We start from the raw sequence: 24,115 nt of genomic DNA, 5'->3' as shown, positions 1-24,115 counted from the left end.
TTTCCTTTTTTGTGTGAACATTTTCTAAGACAAAAAATAGAATTTAGGTCAGTGCTGGTTTTGCTATATTTGTGCAGATGTAGGGTTTGTCAGACTTTCAGCTGTATGAGTATGAGAAGTTTGTTTCTGTATGAGAAAACAGCAGAGATGGCTGGGAATATAATACAGACCTCACATTTTTAGAGTAAATTTTTAGCAAGATCCCCCTCGAATAGAAATGTTGGCAGCTGCCAGGGGATTTTGGTACTTACTTGCTCAAATGGCAAATCCAACCATCGGAAAAACAAATGATACTAACTTTAAACCACAGTCCTCAAATAAACCCCTTTAAAGCTCATGTCGCTGGAGCTCCATCAGCTTAAAGCTTTGAACAGACCATTTAACTCCGAGTTATGGAGCATTACGTGTTAGAAATGTTATGTTTGAGTGTTGAAACTTGTATGGCATTACTATTTTAAGTCTAAAGGATGTGCTTCAATGAATGCATCATTTTATCTTGAAGTTAATTACTAGATTTTATTTTGAAAGATGCTTTTCTAGCATGCAGTGCCATTTAGGTCGAGCTGATATCTCAATGAGTGGCACAGTCCTGCAGCCAGATGGCCCGTGTCAGATGATGACCTCTGACCCGGGATATAGGACGAAGAATTTAGAGAGGGTTAATCATGGCTAGTTTGAACAAAACCTACTTCAGATCTGGTCTGAATTTATGAATGAGTTTATTTATATGAATGTCTTCACTGCTGGCTCCAGATTTATAGTCTTTCATGAATGAACGCCTGGTTTCTTCGTACAGCAGTTTTCCACAGTGGAACTATTGGAGCCTGTAAATGACATTTAGATCTTTCTCCGAGTGCTAATAAATGGTTTTGCTTTTTCTTTTGTGTTTTTTAGGGTGCCGGACAGGACAAGCTTGGTATTTACATCAAGTCTGTTGTCAAAGGGAGGTGCAGCAGACATAGTGAGTTTGGCTCGGTTTCTGATGTTCTTTATGGGCAAATGCAGATGAAGTGTGATTTCGCATACTTGCTAGTATTATTGATAGTACTCCGTACTATATTTGGAGTTGAAGCTGTAAAATAATAATCATAAAAAGTTTTCAACCTTGTTTTATGACAGTTTGAGTCATGTTTTCTTTTTAGGATGGGCGTCTGGCTGCTGGAGACCAGTTGCTCAGCGTGGATGGAAGAAGTCTGGTTGGCCTCTCGCAGGAGAGGTAATTCTGTAGCATTTAGACCTTTAATAATGGGATTTTAATAAATTTGAAATGGACTTACAGGTAAAGCATGCAATATCCGGCTATGTCAAAGAAGACTCCGTTAAATAAGCAAAAGGATTGCATGCTCGAACCATTTCATTACATCACATAAGCAAGGAATGTGTCCTAATATACACAATTAAGTGGCGTAAAAACAAATATGACTGACGTCTCTCAGTCTTTAGAACATCGTCAGGCAAAAGTGACACTAAAATTTAACATTCAAATAAGTTCTGTCTTGCTTTTGGGATTAAGTATTTGTCATGATGAATGACATGTAAAAAAAAAAAATTATATGCTTTTACAAAAAAAATTCACTCTTTAAAAATAAGAAATTCTCCTTAAAAGAGATGAAAATTGTCCTTTCATTGAGAAGTTAAGTTTCTGACACAGTGGTTTGTCTTGTAATTATCCTGGATTTGACTTGAAGCGTCATTATTCCTTGAGTTTAGGCATTAAGCTGTAAAGCAACAAAGCACCTTTTGTTTGCAAAGTCAAAACAGCTTAAAAATGTTCTCATTTCTGTCAGAAACATTTTATTTAGCCTGTAGTTTTGAGATGTGGTGGAATTGATGAAAACTCTTAAATCTGTGGATTTGAGTTAAATGAGAAGCATATGGCTCTAAACACTTGTGAATGGATACAACTGGAGTTGGCTTTGGGATTGGTTCCAGCCTCCGTCTCTTGTTTACAGTTAGCCGACGGCAAATCCAAACAGACATTCTATGAGATTAGTCTCTTTAAATAATCTCTTGGGGGATTGCACAAGTAATACTTCGAACATGAAATTCGTTCATCATAGTCTGCAGTTTTGTGTGTGTTACTCAAACATGTCTCTTGTCTTGTAGGGCGGCGGAATTGATGACACGAACCGGGTCTGTTGTAACGCTCGAGGTGGCCAAACAGGGAGCCATTTACCACGGCCTGGCCACGCTCCTCAACCAGCCCATCCCCATGATGTCCCGCGGTAAGCAACTGCGGCACGAATATATATTTAAAATCTCTAACGGGCTTGCGTGTGGGAGCTGCAGTATTCCCCTTAAAAAATATCAGAGGCTGCCGCACAGCGTGCTAGCGTGACTAATTCCTTAAAGAAGTGGAAATGTGGTGGATCTGGCACCCACAGCGTTCCCAGTCACACATGAAACGGTTCAAGAGTTGCGTTAAATATAAATGCTTTCGACACGTGTCTGGTAGTGATTCTGATTTGGTGCATTGTGGGTGATTTTTTCCCCCCATTTCAGAGAGATGGGCACTTTCCCAGTGCTGAATTTGGTTTAATTCAAGCCTCTTTTTAATCTCTGCAGCATCAGACCGTGGACGTGGAGACAAGGGAAAGTTGAGACCAAAGAGTGAGGGCTTTGAGCTCTAACAACAACTCTGTGCAGAACGGCTCGCCTGAGAGCCCTCAGGGCACGTGGGACACCTATCCTGAACCAAAGAAGGAGGACAGGTTGTTGAAGAACCGTGCAGACCACCGATCAAGCCCAAACGTTGCTAGTATGTGTTCCACTTCAAACACTTGGTGTATTTGTCAGTGTGGTTCATTTTAAAGTGGTGACATTTTATTAACATGTATTTTTTTTTTTTTTCAAAGACCAGGCCCAGAGTCCAGGCGGGAAGCCTGTTTACCCAGGAGCACCAGGAAAGATCACTTCGGTCTCGACTGGTAACCTCTGCCCTGACGTGAGTACACACAATCATCAGCACCTCTAAGATGAATCTTGCACGTGTGTGTCGAAACTCTCTTTCCCTAGTGAATTAAGTGTTTCTAGCACTGCTATTTAGCAACACTGGCATTGGATGTTCAGTGCAACCGGTGTTGTCTTAACACATTTTTAAATAAATAAGTGAATCAGTGGGAAAGTGCAGATCAACCATTTCTCAAAGGCATGAGTTGGAAACATACAGTCCAGTGTGAAAAGTATAGTAAAACAAATTCCCAAACAAATGAGTCTTATGACTCAAGATTATTTTTTTGTCAAATAAAAACATACAGCATGACAAGTATAGTTTAACAAGTTCCTAAACTAATTTTTTTTCTTATTATTAATTAAAAACATACCATGTGAAAATTACAGTCGTGTTGATTAAAATTAATGCTAGATCTACCCCCCCCTTCAAGAAAAAAAATCACAGTTTATTTTATTTGTATCTTTACTCTATTGCATTTATTTGTGCTGTTACTTTGTTAGTAGATAGAATATTCTTATTTCCTTTATTTTTATTTGACGGTATGTTTTTTTTTTTTTTTCTAAACACAGCACATACCAAAACTGTGACTCTAAATCCCGTGATACGAACCGTGAAAAAGTGGAACCGGTCAAACCCTAGTGTTTTGTCATGCTACCTAGTTAATTGGAAAAATTACTCATTTTATTACTAAAATGTGTAGCACTTTCTTGTAATGTGGTTAGGTCTTCTTCAGTGAAGCTTCCTCTGGTTTTAATCAAATCACCAGAAACTCTCAAATCCAAACATACACCAGGACATGTTTTTTTTGTTTCTGAAACCACAGCCAAATAGAAGCCTAATAAGAAACCTGTTTCGTGACTCTTTGTTGTGTTCTTGTTGTAATTAATCCTAATCATGTCTGTAACCACCATCTAAATTGGCTAATCAGTCTTTGATCCACATTCCTTGATTCTCTTTGATTTATACACATGCTGTACATGCAAACACGTATACTAGTTTCTGTAATCAATAATAATGCACTAAAAAGAGATGGCTAGACTTGTCACAGCTCAGTCTAACCTGTCTTTACCCTGTTTGTCCCACAGGAGGAGCCCTCTCCACCCCATCCAGAGGCGTATCCCATCCCCACTCAGACATACCCAAGGGAATACTTCACCTTCCCAGCCTCCAAATCTCAGGATAGGATGGGCCCTGGCCAGCCCTGGCAAAACAATGAACCGGAGCCTCTCCCCCCTATGGATAACCACTCTAATAACAGCATGGCTATGCAGGTTAGCCTTTTTAGGAAGAGAAAACGTATGAGTGCTGTGTGCTGTCCTGGTGCCATAGTGGTCTCATGACTCAAAACACTGGCAGTACCACAGTATTTTTCAACACTAGCACACTAACTGTACATTATTTCATGTTTGTTTGTTTATTTATTTAGTGGTAAGATAATGTATAGTATCCTATGTTGTTAAAAAAATGAGATCAGTAAGATTATTTTGAAAGAATTTTTTTTTATTCAGTAAAGATGCACTTTATTGTTCAAAAGTGACAGTAAAGACCTTTCTAATGTTACAAAAGGTTTATATTTCATATAAATGCAGCTCTTTTGAAGTTTATATTCATCAAAGTATCTAAAAAAAATCAGTCATGAATCTTGAAAATAACTGAAGACTATACTGAAGACTGAAAATTCAGCTTAGCATCACAGGAGTATATTGTTTTAAGATGTATTAAAATAGAAAACAGATGCTTTAAGCTCCGTTCACAAAAAAACGATAACTATAAAGATAACAATATTAGCGTCCACACCAGCGTACGATATCATCTGTTTATTCTAGTCTGTTTATCGTCTGCCGCTTTAAATTCTCGAGCTTGTTATAGCAGAATGGATTCTGATTGGCTGTCAATGTTTGTATCTTTCATCAGCTGGAAAAAAATTATTCTGAAAGTGATTCCAACAATATTGTTACTATGTGCTTTTATCGTTATAGTTGTAGTGTGGACTCTGCAATTCTTTAATATTGAGAAAGATTTTTAGAACTATATCTCTATAGTTATCGTCCTTGGTTTGAACGGGCATTTACATTGTAATATTTCACAGTTTTTCATATATTTTTGATCAAGTAAATGCAGTCTTTGTAAGCCTAAGATACGTTTTGAACATCAAAAAAAAAAAAAGAAAAGAAAAAACTACAGACTGTAGTGTATCTGTAGTGTATATTGTTTCTTTTTTATATGTTTTGCCAAAATGTCAGTTTAAAATCAGTTTTTTTTTTTTAACTAACTAACTTAAAATATATTAAGCATACCTAAGGGCAGCATCCTTAATGTGTTTTTTTTTTATGAAAAAAAAAATCTAACTTTGTCAATTGAGATTATAACATTTCTAGTTTACAAAATTTGGGCCTACTTTTTTATGTGTAATTCCTATGTAGGCCCAATTTTAATTTGTCTGCAAAACCAGTTTTTTGCATTACTTTGCTAGCTTTTTAAGGCTATGAGCAACATTTTTGTTACATATCACTTTTTGCATAAATATGAGTCTGACTGCTGTGTCATTGTGCCCTGCTAGCGGGTGGCGCGCTCTCAGGAGGAGCTGTGCGAGATGCCGGGTGGATACCCAGGAGAACGCCTGCGTCAGGAAGACCTGATGCACCTGCAGCAGCAACAGCGTGATGCCGAGTACCAGCGAGGCAGTGGGGAGCACTGGAACCACCAGACGTCCTCTTCGGTGGAGTCCAGCACCTCCAGCCAAGAGCACCTCAACTACTCGTCGTCTTCCGGCTCCAGGATCCAAGGCAACCACAAGACCGGCCCTGGCCGCTGGAAGACCCCGATAGCACCCCACTCCGGCCCCGTGGGTGTCTCCCAACCTTCCCGTTCAGATCTTCCACCTCCTCCTCCTCCTCCTGTGCACTACGACTACGAGCCACAAACAGACCTGCCGCTCCCTCCACCGCCCTCTGTCACTCAGCAACAGGCAGCGGCCGCCGCAGCCATGGCTGACCGCAAGAAACGCGAGGAGCAACAGCGCTGGTATGAGAAGGAAAAAGCTCGGCTTGAAGAAGAGCGAGAGAGAAAGAGAAGAGACCAGGAGAGGAAGCTGGTGCAAATTCGCAACCCTCCCGGACCAGTCATGCACAACAACCAGCACGGCCCATTGCCACCCGCCCCACAGCACCCACAGATGCCCCATCCACAGCCTCCCATGCAGGTGCCCCAACCGTACCATCCCCCGGTCCAGCTGCCCCAGCCGCCACAGCCACAACCCGCTCGACCTGACAGGCTATCCAGCCTTCCCCGCCAGCCGCCACAGGACACAGTAATTCGTGACCTCTTGCCCCAGCAGCAGCCACGCACCATCGAAAGACGTGACCTGCAATACATCACCATCAGCAAAGACGAGCTGTCCGCCAGCGACAGCCTATCACCCGACCCCTGGAAGAGGGACGCCCGAGAGAAACTGGAGAAGCAGCAGCAGCTTCACATCGTGGATCTTCTAGACAAGGAGATCCAGGAGCTTCAGGCCAAACCTGAACGCACGGCTGAGGAGAACGACCGTCTGCGCAAACTCATGCTGGAGTGGCAGTTCCAGAAGAGACTGCAGGAGTCCAAGCAGAACGAGGAGGATGAGGAGGAGGAGGATGACGAAGATGTAGACACCACGCTAATTATGCAGAGATTGGAGGCTGAGAAGAGAGCACGGGTGAGCAGAAATGGGAAGTGGGATAGCTAGAGTTTAATGTGTGGATATACATTTTTAAAAGTCAACATGAAATCAAAATCACCACATTTCCTATCTTAATGCAAGTTTTGGCCTAATTGGTAATGATTTATCCATAAAAGTCTTTGTAAACTTATTCCACATCTGGAACCACCCAGTAGCTAATCTTCTAATGGTATAGTATTTATCACTGCATATTAAGCTATACTAAAATATATATTTTTGCTTATTGCTGTAATGTGAGATTTAATGGTGGTGTAATACACAAGGTCCAGTGGTTCCAATGAGAGAACATTTAAAAAATTTGATTTCCAGGCCAGGAAAATTCAGTGAAATTAAAAACATCTTAAAGACATCTTTATTGAATATAAATTGTTCTAGTTATGCTCGGTTTCAAAATATTTTGAAAGGACAATTTGCTTATTTAGGAATAATAAGGAAATTTTCATTGTAATAATATTTGTTTGGAAAATAATGGAAATTCATTCATTGGTAAAAAGGTGGGAAGTCGAGTGCAGGTCTGTTTTTTTTTTTTTTTTTTTTTTTTTTTTTTTTTTTTTTTTTTTTTTGTAGTTTGTGTTACGTTTAAATCCACAGTCAGCAGCAGAACAGACTGGTGATGGAATTATGAACAACTAACCTGGGATTCTCTGCGTGATGCTTTAGTTTCCCGCTGTTATGATGAATGTTTTGCCATGCGCTCCTGCAACATGCCTATGTCATTGCTTTTCCATGCTGCACTGCTGATGAATACATATGCTGCGCTGACGGAGGGGAGGAGCAAGGCTTTCTCGATGCCAAGCACTGGACACGATTCCACTGCTTGCACCAGCATTAACCTGCCTCGTCCAGATCAGTACATCTCTCCTGATCTCATCTGCCATTTAAATATAAAATATTCCTTTACGTTCTAAAATAAATCAGCAATGGATTTCTGACCTGTAGCTACTGGCTAACCAATATCTTAGGATCAGGATAATTTGAAAAGCGTTAACAGTTTCTAACAAGACATGGCCATATATATTTTTTTACATGCAAGGACTTTTCAGGCACATATTAAGTGTAGTGAAGAATTAACACTTGATTCAACATTGATTTCGGTAGTAACTGAGGTTGGGTGATACAAAAATATGTCACATTTTATTTCTATAGCACATTCATTAAAATGAAAACAAAAGCAGGCGCACCACTAGAAAAAAGCATCAGACAGGATGCTCTACAAAAAACATTGATAATGAAAAAGTCAGCACACCTAGGCTCCAAAAATATATATATTTAAATTAAATATAAAATGTATTTAATTGCAAATTTGTTGAAATAAAATTAAAAATGTATTAACAAAATAAATTATATATATATAATATATATATTTATTTATATATATATATATATATATATATATATATATATATATATATATATATATAGCTTCAATATAGTGTAACATCTAATTTTATATATATATAATTTATTTTATTTATAAATCTATTTTATAGAACCTTACATTTGAGTATTGACTATCAAATCATTGCAATGTACCTTTCAAGTTAAAAATGTACCTTTCTTTTAAAAATAAATATTAATATATCTTTTTAAATATTAAATTAATATCTCCAAAATCTTATGTAAAATAAATATTAGATATATCACCCAGCCCTTTTAGTAATTAAAGGCTTAATCTGTGTCCAGAAAACAGGCTGTAATGAGCCTCTAATGTCAAAACATGCCAGTATAGTGGAGTTTAATTCAGGCTCATGAGTTCTTGGTGGGCTGGCGTGTGTGCAGCATTTCCAAACAGCTTCTTTGTATTTTCTGAGTATGAGTCTTTCAGTGCTAGCACAAACTTCAGCCCCCACTAACGTTCTTTCCTCCAACACCCACCGTAGCAGCTGTCATGCGAAGCGTAGCGTCCACCTGAGAGTCTGCTGTGAAGCTGCATTTGGTATAGCTCCATCTCTGAGGAGTTGGCAGGTCGAGCCGTCTAAGGGAAGGTCAGCACAATACCCTGCGTTTGAAGGAAAACTCTTGCCAGTGCTTCAGTGGGGGGGGGGGGCGTGGAATGATGGGGAAATTCTTCACCAGCTGAAGTGTTTGTGGAAGGAAAGTGGACCGTTGGCGCTAATCAGACCCGTACTGCCCTGGAATGTTCCTGGCAGCACATCACTGCGTCCCGGCCCACTATTTTTTATTTAATTTTTTTACTTTTGTCTTCTCGAAAACCCCTCATTTTCTTTATTTCTTACTTCTTTATTTATTCTCTCTCTCCCACCCCTTTGGTTGCTCTGTATGTTTTTGTTTCTCCTGCAGCAGACTGCTGTTCCAGCAATCTCTGTACTAGACTTGGTATGTTCTTTATGCTCTTTGCCTCTCTTCCTGTTTCGGCTCCACCTGTGTCTCCTCTTGTTCACTACCTCCCTCCCTTCATTTGGCCGTGGTAACTCCTTTACCCATGAATTAAATAGAGAGAGATGTACCACTTTTTCAAGCATGGGACACCATCTTGGGGACTCCATCTTGGGATGTTCATTAAGCTCCACTGGAAAACTGCTGCGTGTGTAAAAAATACATTTTTAAAGCTGAAGTTGGTCCTTTCTAAGCCAGTGTCACCAAATCAAATCAAAACTAGTTCCCATCTTCCATTAGTCAAGCGAACAGTTAGTCCTGCCCTCAAGCTCATGTCTTTTGGTTGAGGTTGAAAATAATTATACTTTCTTCTAGAGAAATCAACCAACATACATTAATATATATATTTTTTTCATTATTAAAATATTCAAGATAAATATTAAAAGAACTACAATCATTTAGACTCATATCGTCTTATTCTTAGCTATTAAATAAGACAATGAAAGTAATGTACTCCCCTTTAGTTTTCTTAAAGAAAATTATTTTAAAAATGATTTTTAATTAACATCAATTTAGTCACCCCTCATTTTCAAATAGTTTAAATAATTTAAATGCAACGTTTAACAAAATTAGTTACATTTAAATTAACAAAATTTTAAAACTGATATAAATTAATTCAAAAAAGGGTTAAATGTTTTTTTTTTTCACACTACAATCATGTTAATACTTATTTTAGTCTACACTATTGAAAACATGAATTTTAAAGCCCCATTCACTTCCATTTTAAATGTCTTACTGTAACCCAGGTCTTTGAAATAGAGGTGCTAGCTAAAACAAATTTTAGTGAAACACTGCATTATGGCATGCCATGAATGCTGTATTTATTATTCTTTTAATATATATTTAAAAAAACACACACTTCAGCTTTAAATGTGCACAGGACAGCAACCTTATGAACAAGAACATTTGCTTTTAGAAAACCAGAAAATTAATTCCAAAGAAAGCTTTGGAAGGTCTTGTTCTTCTTGGAGAACATGATTGAGCTCTGCTGGTTTTGCAGCCGTTGTTTCAGTGCAGTGTCATCATGAGGGGGGGCTGTGCATGCTTTCTCCCAGCCCGGTCTCTCCGGCCCTGGGCTTGCTTGCATGTGGGCTTCATTCCTGTGCCATGATCGCTATGTTTCTTCATCTACTCCACTCATCACTGCTCTCTACGTGTTTGTATTGACCCTGGCGCTTTGCCGCTCATCTACTCTGCGTTTCTCCATGGTCTTCTGTTCTGGGTTTCCTCTTCCTCTATCCTGACTACTGGACATGTCTCTGTTTATGTCCTCTTCCTTGTGATTTTGGAGGGATAAGGTGTATGACCGTGATTTGTATTTCCTAACCTGTCGAGAATTGTATATGTATTGTGTATGAAGTTTGATCGAGGTGTTTGGATTACCTTTGAATGATTATCTGTAGATGTGAAGAAGGTTGCAAGTTGCAATTCTGTCCGTAAGTTGTTTTGCATGCAGCTGTGTATGTGCATGTGATACTGTGTGATGGTGTGCAGTGCACGATGCCCCTCGTCACAGGGGCCACATTGACAAATTTACTGGTGTGATAGAAACTCAACAGGACACATTTTTACAAATCACCACAGCAGGCTAGTTTAAATACGATGTTGTGCCAGCTAATCTAGGTAACCATTTTAAATGTAAATATTAAATTAAATGAAACATTTAGGTTTAAATATAGGTTTAGAAGTACACTACTGTTCAAAAGTTTTGGGTTTGGAATTTGTATGTTTTTGAAAGAAGTTACTTGTGTTTATGTTTGATCAAAAATACAGTAAAAACATCTATATTGTGGAAAATTATTTGCATTTAAAATAAACTGGTTTCATTATATTTTGATATAATTTAAAATGTAATTAATTCCTGTGACGGTAAAGCTGAATTGTCCGCAACATCACTTCAGTCTTTAATGTCACATGGTCCTTCAGAAATCATTTAGAAATGATTTGCTGATTTGGTGAACAAGAAACCTTTATTATTATCAATGCTGCAAACAGTTAAAACGGTTACCAAAAATGTTTTTGCCGAAACTGTGATATATTTTTTCCGGATACTTTGAATAGAAAGTTTAAAAGAACAGCATTTATTTGGAGAATATAAATATTTAGCAACAATTAAAAATGTTCTTATTGTCACTTTTGATTAATTTAATGCATCCTTGTTTAACAAAAGTATTAATTTGTTAAAAATAAAACAAAATCTTACATACCCAAAACTTTTGAATGGAAATGTAAGTTAAAATTTCTCTAGGTTCGTTTTAAATTTAAGTATAAATATATCAGTAGCTTTACAACTAGGGTTGAAATTGACATTAAAATTATTTAAATGTAGGTTCATTTTAATTTCAAATCAGTCTTTTGTTTAGGACCATGAATTGCAGTCAGTCCAATCCATCATCTCTTTGGTCCAGTGTTTTTCAACTAACCCTGATTATGCATTGTGCACCTCAGCTGCAGGACGAGGAGCGGCGACGGAAACAGCAGTTAGAGGAAATCCGTAAGCGTGAGGCAGAAGAGCGAGCCAAACAGGAGGAGGAGAGACGCTGGAGAGAGGAGGAGAGAGCCAGACGAGAGGCCGAGGAGAAGGTATTGAGATCGGAACGGAGCAGCCACAACTAGGAACTTCTAGAAGTAGTTTAATGCAAAAAAAAGAGGATTTTGATGACAAAGGACTTAAGAGTCAAGAAATACGTTTTTGTGTAAAATGCAAATTGCAGATATGTTTTAGCACACTTCTTATGATTAGCAGATTATCTTTCCGTTTATTGCCCACTCAGCCAGGCCTTAAATGCAAGTCACGACAACAGCAGACAGATCTGAATGTCCCAGACCAGTTCTCTTGCTATCGATTAGTCAGGTTAATTATTGTGAGATCTTCTTGCTTTAATTCCCAAAACGATATCTGTACCCATATACAGTAAAATGATTTTTGGCATAGTTTCCTGATAGAGACGTATGTTTATTCATGCTAACGTCAAGCTTTTTCAAGGTTTTGCCTGATTTCCGTGTGGATGGTTCCTCACGACCTTGTAAGTGGGTGTGATTGGAGACAGCAGCTGATATTTAATGTGTCAGACTGTATGAGATCACAGCCCCTTGTGCTTAATTTAAAATAATGTATATATACAGTACTGTATGTGCTGATAATAATAAGGTTAACAGCAGTTCTGGAGATAGTAATGATCCGTTAACTGTCAGAGGCTAAATTCAGTTTGTTTAACGCCCATGTGTTACACTTTTGGAATGCCTCAGCGGGTCATCAGTTTACCAGTGGTCTGAATTTACATTCATACGTCTAAAATGTGACCAAAACATTGTCCCACTATGTGACCATCCAGTTTTATTTGTGTCTGTGTGCATCACTTTCAGACCACTGGTAATTTTAGAGCCCAGTTGTGATGTCCAACTGCATGTCTTCACAACATCTCCTCTCTTGTGTTTGTGATGTATCCCCATCCCCTTCAAAGAAACGCATGAGTCACATGTCAGGTCTTTACACAACACTCCAGCATTTTGTTGGAAGACCATTGCCATTGCATACTACATTGCTTGGAAGTGCTGTTGGAAATGGGCCCGCCTTGGTTCTCGTGGAGGCCGTCCCAGATTGAACTAGCTCATGTGTGTTTTGCCTCGACATGCTCTCATAAGAGACATTCCCACCACCACTTACTAACCCAGGGGATCCTTGCACAGAGTCCAGAGTAGCCAGCCACTAGGTGTTTTTCTCCAAAGCTTAACCACCAAATGCCAATTGGACCTTCACCTGGAGCTTGTAACAGTAACATGCGCTCCAGGCATTTTTATTCCAGTTAGAACTAAGCATATTTCGTCAACTGTAGTGACTTGTTCCTCTTTAGCACCATCTGTTGTGCTTACAGTTGAAGGCAAGTCTTTCACAGTGTTTGCACTGCAAGCAAGCAGCATAATGCAACTAAACTAGATTGCAATCTACTCGATTGTAGATTCATACAATTAGCATTTATAAAGAATGTTTAATCAATTGATTTCAGTCTTCAAAGGAGTTTTTTGTGTTTAAACGCTTAGGCACATGTAAAAGAGCATTTCTCATATTCTGTATGTAATCTGTACATATTTTCTTTTTGACATACTGCCACTGTGTTTGTTTTATGCTGGATTATTTAAGTGGATGCTGACCATAATATATTAATGTTGATAAATATTATTTATATTAAAATATTCTGATTCTAACTTAAATATTTAATTACATTAGACATTTTATTGTTTCTCCGTCTTTTTTAAATGTTTCATTTACATTTTTTTTAACGTTATATATATATATATATATATATATATATATATATATATATATATATATATATATATATATATATATATATATATATATATATATATAATTATATATATAATTTTTTTTTTTTTTTTACTTTTTTCAATTTTTCCTGACTATTTCTGTTATCAACTATTTCAGATGAACTCACCTCTGAATTGAACAGTTAAAAAAAAAATCCTATAGAAATGATTGTAGGCGATTTAATATGAATACATATAATTATATTAATGATTCATTCATTCATTCATTCATTCATATATTCTATAAATTATAGTAAAATGTTAATTTAACATTTTGTACATATTTAAATGTTTTATTAAATATTAACTTTTTAGTTAAAAAAAGTTCTTTAATTTCTTTTTTTAAAAACTTAGATTTCAAATAGGCATGACTATTTCAGATAAAACTACCCCTGAATTGAACGTGAAAAAATAAATAAATTATTCTTTGCTTTTCATGTCGTCATTTCTTGGCCAGAATAAGCTGCAAAGTGGACTGAATTTGCACTTCATCATAGACAGCGCTGTTGATTTCCGTTTAGTTTGTGATGTTGCTTGCTTGCAGTGCAGCCATGTTAAATAAAACCAATGGCTTACGTTCCCCAACATGCAGGAGTGCGTTTTAGCTGAACTCGATTCACTCAGAAGCACATTACATCATATCAGCAAACACATTTCTTCTACCACAATGTAGCTTTACTACATTGGTTCATCCATTAGCCAGAGCAGCGTTAGCTTTGACCCAGGCCTCGCAGCTGCGCAGGCTAGCATAGGCAGCTCTAACCAGCTCTTCCCATGTTCCCCCCTTCAGAGGAGACAGGAGGAAGAGTACTACACCCGCCTGGAGGCAGAGCGGCGCCGGCAGCACGAGGAAGCCGAGCGCAAGCTGCTGACGCCAGACGAGCCTGGTCTGTACAGACCCCCACTACCCCGGGACTACCAGCCCCCTTCTCCCGCAAGCACCCCCGCCACTAACAACAACAGCGCCCCTCCGCCCCCGCCTCAGAGAAACACCTCCTACCTCAAAACCCAGGTCACCTCCCCTGACACCATATACACTGCCAAGTTTGTCTCATACAATGACGAGGAGGAGGAGGAGGATGAGGAGGACGCGGGCCTAACAGGTCAGGTTAAGCTCTCGGCCACCCGGAAGTCCTACGGTGACCTTCCGCCCGCCCCAAAGCCCCAGCCGCCGCCAACCGCGCGCAAGCCCCGTCCCGTCTCAGATGGCATCTTTCTGTCCAACTCATTCCAGCTGCCCACAGCGGCCAATGCCAACAGTACTGCTCCCAAGACAGGGCAGCCCCCTCTCCCTCCCGCCAAACCCAGCCTCATCCCATCGGCCAACTCGAAAGGTAGAGACGCTGAGGAGAGAAAAGGGCCCTAACCTCAGCCCGCTCATCCTTCATTTGTTATTGGTTTATCCGTTTTCATGTTTGTTTTTGGGGTTTTTTTTTTTTTTTTTGGTGTTCGTTTGTTCCTTTTCCTGTTCTCCAGTGGAGACTCAGCGCTCACCGTTTTCCACATTCCCTCTACCTTTCCATCTGTAAAATTTCGTAGTATCAGAGCCAATCCGTTGAATCATATGTTCTGGTTTCTATCATTTATTTTATTTAGTTAAATTTTTTCATCTTATCTTTCCTTTTACAGGGAATCTTCCAGGTTCAGGTTGAGCTCAACTGACTGCAGTTGTTCGATTAACTGACAATACTGGCTACCGTTTAAAAGTTTGGGCTCAATCAGGATTTAAAAAAGAAAAAAAAATGACTCCGCAAGGATGCATACAATTGATTTAAAAAAAAAGAAACAATATCATGACATATATCATATATTGCTGTTTTCACAAATATATTAAGCACCACAACTGTTGTCAACATTAATCATCACAAATATTTCTTGAGTACAAAATCTGCATATTAGAACGATTTCTGAAAATTTAGCTTTGCCATCTCAGGATTAAATGACATTTTAAAATATATGCAAATAAAAAACGTTTATTTTAAATTGTTATAATATTCCACAGTATTACTGTTTTTGATGTAGTTTCAATCAAATAAATACAGCCTTGGTGATTATCAGAGACTTCTTTCGAAAACATCAAATAAAAACCTAATCGGCCCCAAACTTTTAAAAGGTAAATATGTTAAAAGAAATTTTTTTTGTGTGTGTTAATGTAAGGCTTATGTGATAAAATCACTTGCTGACCTTGTCTGTTATTAAGTTACATCCAAACTTTTTCACGATGATTTAACTGCTGTAGAAAGCCTTTAAACTATAGTACATAACTTTTTTTACAAAATGTTTATGCAAGAATATAAGCAAAGTGACATAACTTCCTTGTTTACATTGAGTTCAGAAGGTAGTTTGCCAGACTGTTGCCTTGAGCCATAAGAACATCATTTTAACCTTAATTTAAATGCAATATATAATTTATTTTCAGCTTTATTTAAAGGGATCAAACTTATTTCATGCAACAATTGCTATCGATTGAACTTAACTTGTATTGAACCTGGAATGTTCCTTTTAAATAGTAATTAGATTTTTTTGTTTGTTTGTTTTCCGCTCACCTATTCTCCCCGATTCCTCTTCCTCGAATCATCCTAGCAGTCAGTAGACCTCGTGATTCACTGTGCGGTCCAAAATCAGTCCAAGTACTGTTGGTGTGGCCAGCCGTTTCATGTGTGTGTGATCTGCTTTGGGGTAGGCCGGGCCTCAGCAGCTAGACGCCTGCCCGTCCATTATCAGCTCAGGGAACGAGACACTGGCTTCTTGTCACTTGCAGTGGTGGGCTAAACACTGCACCTCTCCTCAGTCCTGTTTACACTTGGCAAAGGGGAAAAGATCTGTCGGATGAGGCACTTTTTTGTACTTGACTGTTTAAAAGCCATCTGAATTTGTTGTACAGCACTGGGGCGATAGCAATCTTGGTGCAGACGGTCTCCGATTTATAAAAAAAAAAAAAAAGAAAAAGAAAAGAAAATGTCTTTGCCTCCCTCATGTGTTCATTTTACATGAGTGCAAGTCAAAACTGTGTGAAAGAAATTAATGTTTTAAAAGTAAATGATTTAAGTACAACACAGGTTTTAACATTAAGTAACATTTCAGTATTTTTTCCTCAAATAAATTGTATTCAAAAATTATTATACATGTAATTATATTACTACAGTTATTTTATTTTAATATGAGTATGAATACATGTATATGAATACAGTTTAAATAAATACTTTATAATATTAATATATTTCTATTTTAATCACCAGGCACTTTTCTTAAGTTTATTACTGAGGAAAAATGTAGCTATTGAGTTCTTAATTAACTTTTTCAAACTTTTAGTTTTTTATATATATATATATTTTTTTTAAGAATTTGCAATGTCTGTGCTTTTGAAGTAACTCATGCAATATATCACATGTTTCAGATCAGATCAAACTTTTTAAACAGTCATGTGCAAAAAAAGCAGTTCAACCCTATTTCACAAGGATGCCCAGTGTATCTGACCTTGCATGTAATCTGCACAAAGCTTCCCCTAACTTAATGTCATTGGGGCCTGTTGTGATGAAAAATGCATTTACGCTTACCAAGGAACTAACATTGCATTAATCAACCAATCAAAAGCACGGCATTCCTCCATGCTCAGACTGACTGTAGCTTTTCAAGCCACGAATCAACCACTGCTGCTTTATTTAATGTCTCTTACCAAATCAACATCGTCATACCTGCTGCAACACTGCTGAAGCCTCTCATGGAACCAAAAGCAGTTCAGTCTAACAGCCTCTCAGTAAAACACTAGTGCTGTGTTGTCACCAGTATAGTGCACTCCAGATATTTCATACACACCCTGATTTTTTGCCTTTACATATAGACTTGGTTCCAAAATCTAGTAAGCTACGTACTTAGGGAACTGTTGTAAGGAAACATATCTTTGACTAGTTTAGAATGTAATACAAGATAGTTGACGAGTCTGGATAAATGTTAATATAATGTTAATTATAAATAAGAATTAAAAAAAATTATATATATACATATATATATATATATATATATATATATATATATATATATATGTATAATAATAATAATAATAAAAAATGATATAAATATTTCACCAATTATTGACAAATATATAAAAACATTTAGTTTTATAAATATATATATATATATATACACACACACACACACACACACACACACACATACATATACATAAACGTGTGTGTGTGTGTTTTATTTATATATATATATATATATATATATATATATATATATATATATATATATATATATATATATATATATTCAATAAAATGTTTTATTGTAAAATGTTATTTTAAATATACAAATTTTAACTGAACATATAAATAATAAGCATACATAGAAATATATATTCTATATTATGTAAATTATTATTAAGTATACATTATTATTATGTTTATTATGTTAATGTTCATTACAGAGAAAAAATATGTAATTATGTATGAAATTAATAGTATATTACATCATGCTGTTAGAATAGCTTACTATTTTTGAGTTGCTTCTGATGTAGCACCTTAAAAGGCAACTCACTAGGTTATGGAACAGAGCTTTAGCATTGACAATATTGATTCAGACTGGTTTCAGCAGTGCTGTAGTTCTCACTCTTATCTTCTGTCTTGCTCTTTGGTTTGTCTTTATGTGTATTTGGCATCATCATTTGCTTGGCTCCACCCACCCTCTCCTGCTTCCTCTCAGTTTGGAATCATGGGATTCCACAGCCCTCCCATCACCTTCTCTGAGAAGGTGCATTGACCTGCTGGAACCACCAAGTCTCTGAGCAAAAAGGATCACAAGCTGCAGACTTTCAGTCTTTAATGTTCATTTTCTGCTTTATTGTTAAAAAAGAAAAAAAAATATTTTTTTTTGTTTTGCAGGATTTAACAAAAGTAAAAAATAAATTGCACAGCTATATACTAAAATATATATATATTTTTTAATACTTTCAAAACACAATGTCAACAAGCACAACAACAACATTCTTAGCACATTTTTCTGAGTCCACAAGGATTTAGAACTACATTTAAAATGTGAGTTTACTCGCTTGGCATTTCCTTGTAGTGCTTATGTCAAAACTTAAAATTATAAAGGAAACAAAGGTTTCAACATTTATTTTTGAGGTCAGACTGCGGACATTTTAATAGAAAAATGTGAACCGTGGATCCTAGTTTGCTCAGAAATCCAAAACCACAATTAAAAACCCTTAAATCTTCCTGAGGGGATCAGTCATTCTCTTCCAGGTTTTATGAATACAATCTGAACAGCTTGATTCAAACATACAAACAAGTATAGACCATTGCTTCATATTTACTATTGTATTCAAAACCACAGTATGAAACACATTTAGTCTCAAAACAAAACCTTTTGCTTCTAATTGATCCTTTTCTTTCTTTCTAAACCACCAGCTGCCCTGTTTTGCTCTTGAAGTACTTGGTCGTCACCAGTGGAGGTGTTTTTAATTTTATTTTTGGTTCACAAGTCAATGTGTTTGTGTCTTTCTCCCTCCGGCCCAAACTCATTCCATTATCAGTCAATCAGTGAAACCGTCCACATGCATTTGGATTTGCGGCGGTGCTCTTGCACCCCATTGGTTAGAATCAAACTGTCGTTCTCTGGTTCAGTGCGGACCGTCCCTTGGCCTGACAGACACAAGGACACGTGAGCCTCACAGACGATGCCTACGGTGGGTCAGCGGTGGGGGTCGTTGTGCAGGCCAGCTGTGCAGAGTTGGGGAGCGTCTCTCTTACAGACGTTCCTCAACACGAGACGAGTTTAGAAACAGCTGGTGCTTGACCTCCACCTCTGACCTGCGATCCACAGACCTCGTGTCAGGTGTGCTTTGGAATGCTTTAACACTAACTAAACCAGCTTTCTTCTCGCTGTTCAGCTTCTGGTCTGTGGAGTGATGTTGGAAACAGAAGTTGCTGGGCCAATGGTGGTTGAACTGCACGGTTGAACAGATTAAGTCTGTGCTATGGGGACATAAGTCAACAAAAATTATGTCCTGTATATTTATATAGGAATTTAAAGTATGTTATTAAATTAGTAACATGTATGTGGTATAACATATTCGTAACAAAATCTATTGATAATCAATTGGAAGTTTAATTATTGAAATGAAATAAGTATTACTTGAAAAAGTGTGTGTGTGTGTGTATACACACACACACAAATATTACATGAAAAACTTCAACTTAACTTTAAAAAAAAGTGAATGAAAATAAGGTTGAGAAGTAAAATTACTAAAATTAAAATAACAAAGCTAAACATAAATATTTTAAAACCCGAAAACTAATAACGAAGACAAAATTATTGTTTTATATATATATATATATATATATATATATATATATATATATATATATATATATATATATATATATATATATATATATGTGTGTATATATATATATGTGTGTATATATATATATATATATATATATATATATATATATATATATATATATATATGTCTGTGTGTGTGTGTGTGTGTATTAGTATTATAATATAGTAATAGTATTCAAGAAATGTTAATAAATAATAAAACAAGAAATTATATAAATATATATTTTTTAATTGTATATAAATGCAGTTCACCATAATGTGCCCAGCAGCTTTTGCTGTTATCATGCTAATCGCTCTTGAAATGCCATTGTTGATGTTTCTTGTGAAATTCACATTGTTTTTACATTTGACAAAATTAAAACAGGATTTAATTCATACACTGGAAACACTACAGGACTAGGATCAGGAGAGATTTACAAAGACCCGCGAGAGAAGTGGACAAAAGGGTGAGGATCGCACTCATGCACCTGGAATGTGTTTTGAAACCCAAAATGTTTGTGCTTGTATGATGCATGTAAACTAAAGATGACATTCTTGGGTTGGACTGTAAGCTGTGGTTTTTTTACAGTAAGCCTCCACAAACATCATTATCCCTTCACCAAACTCTGAGCTCACAGCTTTGGGTGTGGTAGAAGAACCACCCGAACACATTTATCAGTGCTTTAAAATATGTTTACACCTTTGTTTCCATAAATGGATAGTTCGCTTAAAAAACTGAAACTTCAGTCATCCTTTACTGACCCTGAAGTTGTTCCAAATCTGTACTTAACTTGATTTTTTTTAACTGAGGAACACAAAAGATGATATTTTGCGGAAGATCCTTTTTATAAAATGGGAACTGGGATTGTCAAGCTTAAAAAAAAAAAATGACACAAAACACCTTTAATATACCATAGAGGTAGATGATTTTGATTGCTTGAAAATTTTAATTTTAATTTTAATTAATTATATGGTAGTCAAGTCTGCATTTAATTCAGTTCTATGCCAGATTTTGTTGTGATTGATTTTTATTTTATTTTTTATGATTTCATAACACCAAATCTGGCATGATGCAGTTTGATGTACTATATTTAAATGCAAAAAAAGTTTTTTATCCTTTTGTACAGTATTGTTCAAAATAATAGCAGTACAATGTGACTAACCAGAATAATCAAGGTTTTTCGTATATTTTTTTATTGCTACGTGGCAAACAAGTTACCAGTAGGTTCAGTAGATTCTCAGAAAACAAATGAGACCCAGCATTCATGATATGCACGCTCTTAAGGCTGTGCAATTGGGCAATTAGTTGAAAGGGGTGTGTTCAAAAAAATAGCAGTGTGGCATTCAATCACTGAGGTCATCAATTTTGTGAAGAAACAGGTGTGAATCAGGTGGCCCCTATTTAAGGATGAAGCCAACACTTGTTGAACATGCATTTGAAAGCTGAGGAAAATGGGTCGTTCAAGACATTGTTCAGAAGAACAGCGTACTTTGATTAAAAAGTTGATTAGAGAGGGGAAAACCTATAAAGAGGTGCAAAAAATGATAGGCTGTTCAGCTAAAATGATCTCCAATGCCTTAAAATGGAGAGCAAAACCAGAGAGACGTGGAAGAAAACGGAAGACAACCATCAAAATGGATAGAAGAATAACCAGAATGGCAAAGGCTCAGCCAATGATCACCTCCAGGATGATCAAAGACAGTCTGGAGTTACCTGTAAGTACTGTGACAGTTAGAAGACGTCTGTGTGAAGCTAATCTATTTTCAAGAATCCCCCGCAAAGTCCCTCTGTTAAAAAAAAGGCATGTGCAGAAGAGGTTACAATTTGCCAAAGAACACATCAACTGGCCTAAAGAGAAATGGAGGAACATTTTGTGGACTGATGAGAGTAAAATTGTTCTTTTTGGGTCCAAGGGCCACAGGCAGTTTGTGAGACGACCCCCAAACTCTGAATTCAAGCCACAGTACACAGTGAAGACAGTGAAGCATGGGGGTGCAAGCATCATGATATGGGCATGTTTCTCCTACTATGGTGTTGGGCCTATTTATCGCATACCAGGGATCATGGATCAGTTTGCATATGTTAAAATACTTGAAGAGGTCATGTTGCCCTATGCTGAAGAGGACATGCCCTTGAAATGGTTGTTTCAACAAGACAATGACCCAAAACACACTAGTAAACGGGCAAAGTCTTGGTTCCAAACCAACAAAATTAATGTTATGGAGTGGCCAGCCCAATCTCCAGACCTTAATCCAATTGAGAACTTGTGGGGTGATATCAAAAATGCTGTTTCTGAAGCAAAACCAAGAAATGTGAATGAATTGTGGAATGTTGTTAAAGAATATGATGATAACAGCTGAAGGTGCCAGTTGTTGACTCATCCACACAGATGTAAGCAGTTTTAAAACTGTGGTATCAACTAAATATTAGTTTAGGATTCACAGTTGCTAAATCCAGAAAAAAAAAATGTTTGTACAAATATTTTGAGTTTGTACAGTCAAGGTAACACTGCTATTTTTTTGACACACCCTTTCAACTAATTGCCCAATGCACAGCCTTAAGACTGCATTCATGAATGGTCTTGTTGTTTTCTGAACTACTGTACAAGTTTGCCACGTAAAATAAAATATAAAAACTGATATCTGGTTAGTCACATTGTACTGCTATTTTTTGAACAAGTACGTATTACATCAAAATAAGGTGGAAATGATACAAGGACGAGTAAATGATTCCTTTGTCATTTTGGGGTGAATGTATTCTTAAATACTGCATTAACTAACAAATGATTGCTTTTAATTGCAGCGGCCCCGATCAGGAGAACACAATAGGAGGAGCTCCAGAAAGCCTGACATTTAAGGAGCGCCAGAGACTCTTCTCACAGGGAAAGGAAGTATCGAATAAAGTCAAAGCGTCCCGGAAGCTCATGGAACTGGAGAACGAACTGAACATAAAGCAGTAGCGAAGAGCCCTAGCAGAACTAATTGCCAATATGTGACCCATCCCTGGAGAAAAAAAAAACACAAAACACACCCAGTCATTTCCAAACCTTCTTTTTGGGTTTCTTTAAATAACTGGACTATTAAGTATCATTTAGCTGCAATAAGAGACGATATTCCATAAATTCCCTTGAAAGATATATTATAATAAAGCACTGTAAATTGTTTTAATTATATTACTTAGAAAACTGAATTGACATGGGTGTCTTTTTGTTTGTGAAATGTTACTCGGAAAATTACGCATTCTTTGCTCATTTTATTTTTTTTAATAGGCTGTAATGTGGGATATTTTATGGTGTTATTTTATTCTCTTTCTACTTTTTTTGTTTTGTTTTTTGTTTGTTTTTTGAAAGTAAGTGCCGATATACAGTTGTAGACCAATGTAAACAGCTCTCAGTACAGAATAGGGGTCTGCATTGGTCCCCGAATATTATCGAACAGCTCAACAGTAGCGCGTGAACTAAACTTATATAGGAGGCTCACGTTTTTTGTCGCACTCTTTATTTTTTTCTAGCTGGTTCTTCCGCATTAATGGATACACTGGCACCTTTCCGCCAATTTCGTGTCCTGCATTAAAATGATTTTGCTCCGAAAACGAGCAACCTTGTTAGCACCATTTGTGAATATCCTTTGAGAATGTAGTCATTTTTCTTGATTATTTTAATGTACCGTCTTGCAAGTCTGTCATTCCGTAAAAGCGCTGAGGTTTACCACTTTTATAAAACGTTTAGGAGTTTTTGCGTTTAAATGCGAAGTAGCCAGCTGATGTTGGCAAAGCAAAGGTTGATGGTAGAATAATGTTAATAAAAGGAGACGATTTGAATAAAGAGGTTTTGTTGAAATGAGACGCAGGAGATGCAGTTGATTAGCAGGTATTTATTTGAACCTTACTGACATAGTGACAGATTAGTTTGTTTTTATAAGTCTGGATAGATTCTGCAGGTTCGTTTTGATGGATGAGTGACAAACGTGAGATTTAAACACAGTAGGCCACTATCCGTTGTTTGGTTTGTGCATTAAACGGCTTCCCTCATCCCACAGTATTGCAGATGTTTATTTAAATGGAGGATCCGGTCGTGTCTCTTCAGTTCGAAGCACCTGCGTCTTTTCATTTATAGTCTAGACCTGTTGGCGCCCATGTAAATAATTTTCCACACAGACTTTGTAAATCAAATGATGCATAAGGGTAATGTCAATATCCTTCCTTTTTTGCCACTTTGAGAAACATAAACTGACACATACACACCAGTCGTGTTTTCATTTTAGGTTAAATATGAATTCATTTGATTCATTTTAATGGTTGTTAAATAGGCTTTTGTAAATCATAAATAAATATGGATTTTACAGATAAGCAAAAAAAAAATTGTCTGTTTTGTGAGAATAAATGT

At 36.9% G+C, this 24,115-nt stretch overlaps 1 protein-coding gene across 1 annotated transcript; it reads left to right on the top strand.

The window, feature by feature from the left end:
* The first annotated feature begins 541 nt into the window (after nt 1-541).
* On the top strand, nt 542-24,073 carry LOC113037883 (afadin-like). Its single transcript, XM_026195213.1, has 13 exons — nt 542-658; nt 895-1,032; nt 1,143-1,216; nt 2,107-2,225; nt 2,603-2,758; nt 2,856-2,944; nt 4,039-4,224; nt 5,514-6,647; nt 8,973-9,008; nt 11,517-11,651; nt 14,188-14,731; nt 20,116-20,197; nt 22,534-24,073. The coding sequence occupies exons 1-13, from the start codon at nt 542-544 to the stop codon at nt 22,688-22,690; spliced, it is 2,967 nt and encodes a 988-aa protein (XP_026050998.1). The 3' UTR covers nt 22,691-24,073.
* Nucleotides 24,074-24,115: the final 42 nt, after the last annotated feature.

Source organism: Carassius auratus, chromosome 20 (genome assembly GCF_003368295.1).
Source record: "Carassius auratus strain Wakin chromosome 20, ASM336829v1, whole genome shotgun sequence".
Lineage (NCBI taxonomy): Eukaryota > Metazoa > Chordata > Actinopteri > Cypriniformes > Cyprinidae > Carassius > Carassius auratus.
Note: the sequence above shows the minus strand (reverse complement) of the source record. Positions and strands in the feature narration are given on the sequence as shown.

Bases quoted from the DNA above. Each gene is read 5' to 3' on its own strand.
- LOC113037883 (XM_026195213.1), top strand. From the start codon at position 542: ATGCAGTGCCATTTAGGTCGAGCTGATATCTCAATGAGTGGCACAGTC. The intron at 2,759-2,855 runs GTATGTGTTCCA...TTTTTTTCAAAG, and splicing joins ATCAAGCCCAAACGTTGCTA to ACCAGGCCCAGAGTCCAGGC. The intron at 14,732-20,115 runs GTAGAGACGCTG...AAATTAAAACAG, and splicing joins CCCATCGGCCAACTCGAAAG to GATTTAATTCATACACTGGA.